The sequence below is a fragment of the Gigantopelta aegis genome, chromosome 9 (genome assembly GCF_016097555.1).
Source record: "Gigantopelta aegis isolate Gae_Host chromosome 9, Gae_host_genome, whole genome shotgun sequence".
Classification (NCBI taxonomy): domain Eukaryota; kingdom Metazoa; phylum Mollusca; class Gastropoda; order Neomphalida; family Peltospiridae; genus Gigantopelta; species Gigantopelta aegis.
In genome coordinates, this window is record NC_054707.1 from 44,649,892 (window position 1) to 44,657,307 (window position 7,416).

The 7,416-nt window shown below is 37.2% G+C and overlaps 1 protein-coding gene across 1 annotated transcript in view; it reads right to left on the reverse strand.

The window, feature by feature from the left end:
• The window catches only part of LOC121381593, a 6,831-nt gene extending 1,769 nt beyond the window's left edge, over positions 1-5,062 (reverse strand). Inside the window, exons 1-5 of the mRNA XM_041510928.1 lie at positions 4,519-5,062; positions 3,288-3,479; positions 2,625-2,819; positions 1,716-1,880; positions 750-1,171 (exon numbers count right to left, since the gene is read on the reverse strand). Coding sequence (XP_041366862.1) covers positions 750-1,171; positions 1,716-1,880; positions 2,625-2,819; positions 3,288-3,479; positions 4,519-5,062 — 1,518 coding nt within the window. The remainder of the gene's footprint in view (positions 1-749; positions 1,172-1,715; positions 1,881-2,624; positions 2,820-3,287; positions 3,480-4,518) is intronic.
• Between the last annotated feature and the right edge of the window lie 2,354 nt (positions 5,063-7,416).

Sequence of the window (7,416 nt, forward strand, 5' to 3'; positions counted from 1 at the left end):
TCTTTTTTTAATGGGAAATATAATAATTTATAATATATCATTTTCCTTAAGATCGTTAACATTTCGGCATCCGTCAAGCTAAACACTTTAATTACGGACCAACTGCATAACCATATAGACAATATTACATGAGTGGCCGATAGATATCATCTATCTTACACATTTTTTTAATTTTTAAAATGTATCTAACGAGCGAATGCGAGTTGGATACGTTGTTATACAACAAGTTGTAAGCTAAATAGTATCTAACGGATAATAATGTAGTATTCTCTTTCTTAAATATTCTCAAAAACCAAATGTTAAACAAATTTAAACCTCTTTATAACTTAAGCGTATTTACAGCCCTTGCGCCTGTCGCTAACTTGTCAAAAACTAACTAGGTTAAGGCTAATCTATACGTTTCGATAGTGATTTTTTTCATTGCATGCTATGGCTATCGCGTATATCTTTAAAGTGATATCACACGCACATGTGTTATTACTGTGTGTTGTTAAAAAAAACGAATGCTGATCTCACTAACGGGTGTGTAAGAACATATTATACTGTGTAATTACTGCTTCTTTTCGTCGTGGCCAAACTTTCGTGTAATTCATGGACAAGTCCCCAGTTAACAAAATATAACGAAAATATAACACACGCATACATATAATATGAATTTGTGATGCTACCTTTTCAATAAACGAATTTAAGTAACCAAGCACAAAATATGTCCTTTTGCAAAACCACCACAATTTGCCAGTCATTCCTACCTGCGCTACATTGTATCTGATTTCGGCAGTCACCATGCCTTCAGTTTCCGTCTTGACGCCGCCGCGAAGTTGTCCCGTGGCAGGGTTGACGTAGATGAAGACGCTGGGTTCGTCGCTGGACGTGTCGCAGCACACGTTGCTCAAAATGACCTGTTCCTCGTTGTTGGAGCTGTCCTCTTTGAACTTGAGCTTCACGAGGAGGTTGGGCTGCCAGTTGCGGTAGCTGAAGTACCACGACTTGAGGTAGCCCTTCCTGAACACGCCTTCCCTGGCCACGCTGTTCACGAGCACCTTCTCGCTGCTCAGGTACGACGACTGGGTGAACACCGGACCCTTCGTGACGCCGTTCTGGCCGCGAGTTTGAAGACCATTAGCACCATCTGTGAAAGGCAGTTCCACAGTCCAGAGGCAGCCATTAAAATCTTTAAAAAAAAGAGTAATACAATGCAGTGCAATACAATACATTATAATACAATATAATACAATAAAATATAATACAATACAATACAATACAATAAACAATGCAATACAATACAATGCAATAAAATGCAATAAAATAATATATCGAGTGTTGGGAAGCCATTCCAGTATTCTGTTTGTTGTAATCGTATACACATTAATATCAGGTGCCAACGACTGGGTTAGGCAGGGTATACTCAAGTTTCGTCAATACCTGCCAGTGGTGTATCAGTATATTCCACTTCTGTCTATGCAGATACCCATTCAGCTGTGTCTTGTGCAAGCTTAGGAGTGGCAGGTTTTTTTTACAGACAAACTACAAGGAATGTATCGCCCTGGGAGTGGCTGTCCTACAGAACAAAGTAGGAATACTATGTAGTGCTGGGAGTGGCAGTCGGTTTTCAGTAATTCATGGGATAAGTTACGACTATGTCAAAACATAATTGCGGCTCTTCGTTACACAGGTATATGATTTTGATCATTATACTTTGTTTAAGAAATGCTTACCTCGTGGATCGGTCGCGCAACTTTCTCCAGCAAGGAGCCAGACGCACAGACAATGTTCCCGACTGAACTTCGTTCCTTCGGCGCATGATTTGTTGTAAACGGGATGGCCAGGTTCTCGAATTTGGTATTTACATATATCATTTGTCATGGGATATTTGTTGCAAGCTGGAATTAAAGAACACAAAACATATAATGAAACCACCAGTTAATTAAGTCCATGTACAATTTATCTAATTTGATTTTCAAATTATATAATTGTTTTTCGGTGTGTTTTTTAGGAATTATTTAGTTTGTCTACAGCTATCTTATATTATTTACAAATCGCTTCATTTTAATTTTAAATTACATGTTGTTTTGTTTACAAATATTACAAGTTGTTTATACATACATAAATTTAATTTGCTTACAGAGTAATAGAGAACATCCGTATATCAAGCAACGTATGCAATTATTTACATTTTAATTAGATCGCAAAACCTCTTAGTAAGTTTAACCGAAATATGTAATGCTATTTAACTGGATTTAATTAAATTTCATGGTTGATGAAACCCCCCCGAAGAAAAACACTTTCTGCCTCACCACCATCCTCGACACTTAGTATAGTATCATTTGTAAATAAATAACAACAAAAAGTTCGAATATGTCATAGTTTTTTTATTTTATTTAAATTACTTGGTTGGTTGTTTGGCTGAAAAATATCTTTAAATTTATTTTATTTAGGGATAGTACATACACATATCCTATTTCATAAATACCCCTCCCAAAAACTCGTCTACCACAAAAAGAAAGCAACAATAACAAAACAACCAACCAAACAAACAAACAAAACACATGGAACAATAACGACCGACTTAGAAACTTAATCTAGAATTGATAGACTTGTATAATCGTTGGATTAAGCATTCTTACAAAATGATCTGCCGTCGTCCCCGCATGTGTCTTGACATTGCCTGTCGGTCACGCAGGTTAGACTTGCCTTGTCAAATCTCTGACCTAGGGGGCAGCACTTGTCCACGTACGGCTGAGTTCCGTTGCATACGCGATACTGGCGACAGTTGGAACTCACGGAGTATTTCCCATACTCGTTCGGGGCGTCACAGTAAGCTGGAATATTCAAGTTCTTATATTCATATTATGTAAAAATAATTTCTTGCAGTTAAAATGATATTTACTGGAGGAATGTACCGGGAACGTAACTGGAATAATTTACTGGGAATGTAACTGGAGGAATTTACCGAAAACATAACTGGAATAATTTACTGAGAACATAACTGGAGGAATTTACCGGGGACATAACTAGAAGAATTTACCGGGAACATAACTGGAGGAATTTACCGGAGACATAACTAGAGGACTTTACCGGGACATAACTGAAGAAATTACTAGGAATTAACTGAAGGAATTTACCGGATACACAACTGGAATAATTTACTGGGCACGTAACTGGAGGAATTTACCGGACACATACCTGGAGGAATTTACTGGATCATAACTGGAGGAATTTACCGGGAACGCAACTGGAGGATTTGCTCTCATATTGTAGTAAACACGCGTGAGTTACAGAGTACTTACGGCATCCATTGGTAGCATCTTCGTGGATGCAGGTGAGCTTTTCCTGGTCCCACACGGTGGTCCAGGGACATACAAAGGAGTGCTTGGTAGGTTGGTCGGATCCGAGCTTGTACTCACAGAAGTAGAACCTGTGACAGTTGTTGTCATCACCAATATAGGCAGCTCCGTTTTGGTAATCGCACCTAGAGCAATCTGGAGAAATTTGAAAATAAAGCATATTATGATATTATTGTTATTGTTACTGTTAGTTTAACAATATTACAGAAAACTATATACCAAAATGAAAAGAAAACAACCCACAGAAACAACTGCGTAAATTTAAAAACGTCGAGAAATAAACGTTGTTTCATATAACGTTTATTAAAGGGAAATACTGTATTTGACAAAAACAAAAATTTTGTTACGATTAGTTGCAACTAATTTGACATTATCGTCCTCTCATCTTTCTACAAAAGTGTCTTTGTTAATAATTTCAGTTTGGTTTGACGAAAGATAAAAAAAATGTTTTGGAAATAACATAAGAAAAAAATTGTGTGCAAGTTACAAAATAATCGGCTCACAAATAAATAACTTGTAGTAAGTTTCATAGTATGAAAAAAAGGAGTTCTCTGTGGGACGGACTAAATTTACAACCATAATAAAAAAATAATGTTTACAGAGTACAATTTGTACTTTATATGCACCATCACACATGTAGAATAGTAAATACCACGGCATTTACATATGTATGCCAATACATATTACACTGTACACCCCATACCCTGCTCTCTTGATAACAATACATATCATATTATGCACTGCATACCCTGTACTCTTGGTAACAATACTTATCACACGGTACACCCCGAACTCTACACTCTGGATTAATAGAATCTATCACCATTGTGAGGTGTAGTTAAGGCAATTCCGACATGAGGAACAAATATTTTGTCATAATCATACGCGGAAAAACATAGTCCACATTATGCAACGACATACATATGTAACAAATTAACCATAATTAAGTTAGAAATATTAAATTGTTAAAAAAAAAAAAAAAAAAAAAAAAAAAATGATTGGAGAATAAGTAATTCAACAGAATTTTGAAAACTATGAGTTATAAGTCAATAATCGTAACACGTAAGTTATGATGTCAGACGTATTTAGTCCCGGATGATTGGACAGATGTATCTAAGACCGTGCAAAAGCTGGCTAATTCAGTCTAGTGGGCCAGAAGACAATATACAGTTACCTTTGTCTACGACAGCGCACGTAACCGGAATAAATTGCTCAAGTTGGTTACGGATGGAAAAATCGTCGAAAGTGTTTAAGACTCGAACGTTGGCTGTACTGGTGGCCAAGGATTGGAGTGCAGATGAACTGAGGACCTCCTTGAAGGGCAGTCCGATCACAAAAACCTCCGCGTTCAAGTTCCGGATCATCGTCGACACCGCTAGCCTCTCTATGTCTGACGGCTGCGTGGCCGTGATGATGACAACCTTGGACTGCGAAGTCAACAAGCTTGGCAGGCTGAGTGTCACCTGGTTCCAGAAGATGCCCCTGTTTTGATGGGTGACCGTCATGATGGCGTTGGCGACGAGGTTCAGGTTGGAGTTGAGGGCTGCAACCTGTCTGGCGGCAGATCGCTGTCCCAGGTCCTGGCCTATGGCAATGTAGCCGGCCCTCGTCACTCCCGGGGAAGGAGCAATCCTGGCCGCCTGCAGATAGTCGACAATTTGGTCATTGACGCGTTGATATCCAGTTCGCTGTCCCTTCGTCCATTGGGAGACTCGCATGATTTCTGATTCATCAACCACGAAGTACACGTCATCACGGCAGGCTGCACGAGAAACAAGGAGAAATATATATATATATATATATATATATATATATATATAGAGAGAGAGAGAGAGAGAGAGAGAGAGAGAGAGAGAGAGAGAGAGAGAGAGAGAGAGAGAGAGAGAGAGAGAGAGAGAGAGAGAGAGAGAGAGAGAGAGATAGAGATAGAGAGAGAGAGAGAGAGAGAGAGAGAGATGGGAAGGGTGGAGGGAGAGAGGGACAGGAAGAGACAAATAGTGAGCGAGTGTACAGATTTGTTCCATGGTGTATGGTGTCCCGTTTCACGACATATTAATATACTAATACACAAATATAAAATAAGAAGCAGGTGGGTATATTATTATAATAATTAATTGGGTTATTTACTTGGACACGTTTGATGCTGTCATGTAAACTACATTTAGCAATTAGCGAAGACATGTTGGAGTTGTTTTTAATGGACTTTGCCACATGTAGAAGAGCTTATTTCTTGACCTTTGAAGTCCAAGACAATTAAATATGACAAAGCAAGTTCTGCCAGTTTTATGAAATAATGCTAGAACTCGGAAAGTAGAGCACACAGAGAAGCTGGTGACAATGACAATATTTTCTCTCATATATAATATGTAAAACGGGCACTTCCATGTCAGAAAAGGTACACAGTACTACATGTCACTAGTTCATATCAAAATAAAAACATTTACTTACCTAAAACGATAGGTGCCATCACCAACGAAATGAGTATTAAAATATTCATTTTGACTTCTCTGTAAAAAAAAAAGGGAGAAAATCAACATTTAGCTTAATATTTAGGAGATTCAGATCTGACATCCCGAGTATTAACGCGTTGTTTTAAATGAACAAGTATGCTTCTATTGACCACATCTCTAATTCAATTGTTAAGCATTTATACCACCCCCGATCCCCTCAACTAAATAAGACCGGCGTTTTATCGAATAAAAACATAAATAATACATTTTTTTTAAAACGGAGTGTAGAGCGAGAAAGCAGAAAAAGCAACAAAGAAGCCAACATGTCTATTAGCACAAACTAAGTCGTTTTTTTTTCGCTTTATTGAGTGGGAACCTATAATCAAAATTAGAATATATTAATCTGCCTTCACAAACGCTGGCCTTTAAGAATCATGCTATTTTGAATCTAATTTTTAAAAAAGATATATTACCTTTTAGATAATTTCCATGCGTTTTGATTGGTGAATAGCCAATGCATACCACAAGTACACCGTGTCATTTGCGGGGGAAAAAAACAGGATTTGCGGGAAAACAGAATTTACCGGAGTGTACGAAATGTCACGTGACTTGCTCGACTGGTTGTACGAAAATACAAACTGCGGATGAGACCGACGAGATTTTCTCCAACACGCCTCACTGATTAAATTTGTTAAAACTCTTAATACCACAATTCGGTAAATTTAATTTTTACTGTTTTACTGATTTTTTTAGCACGTTTGGCCAAAAAATGTGCTAGATTAAAAATGTTCGCGTATTGAAAGCTAATGCTAGAATATAGCATTGCGCAATCGGTTACCATGTTAGAACTTGGGCTAATTATCACGAACATATTTTAAATAATAAGTTGACATGCTTTTTCACAGGTTCTACAAAAGTTAGTACAACACGACAAATATTTTTGTTCGGCTGCGGGTGTGCAATTTTGTTTTCCCAATACGATTACAACATAATCATAAACGTTTAAAGCACGCAAGGTAATGAGCGCTAACAGTTGTCTCCCTTTGCGAAACACGGTTCGAAATGAGTTCGGGGTAAAACCACCTTGTTGACACCCTTAATACCCAAACAGCTAACAAAAAAGGAATAATACCTTGCATACAAAAACTTGTTAACAAAAACTTGAATTTGATGTTATGTTATTAAAGTAAAACGCAAAATGTGTGTGCAGTTTATTTAAAAGTTTGACTATTAATGTAATTGTAGTTTAATTATAAAACAAAGATCTAAAAGGTAATAAATTCGTTACACGTTTTTTTTTTTTGAGAGGCTACGAGATTGTACACAAGTAAAAAAAACCCGCGTAACTAATAATAATAATAATAATATATATATATATATGTATTAATCAATCTCTCTCTCTCTCTCTCTCTCTCTCTCTCTCTCTCTCTCTCTCTCTCTCTCTCTCTCTCTCTCTCTCTCTCTCTCTCTCTCTCTCTCTCTCTCTCTCTCTCTCTCTCTCTCTCTCTCTCTCTCTCTATATATATATATATATATATATATATATATATATATAAATATATATTCGTACGCAAATAAATTATTTGGATACCAAATCCAGTTTGACCGCCAGAAACACATTG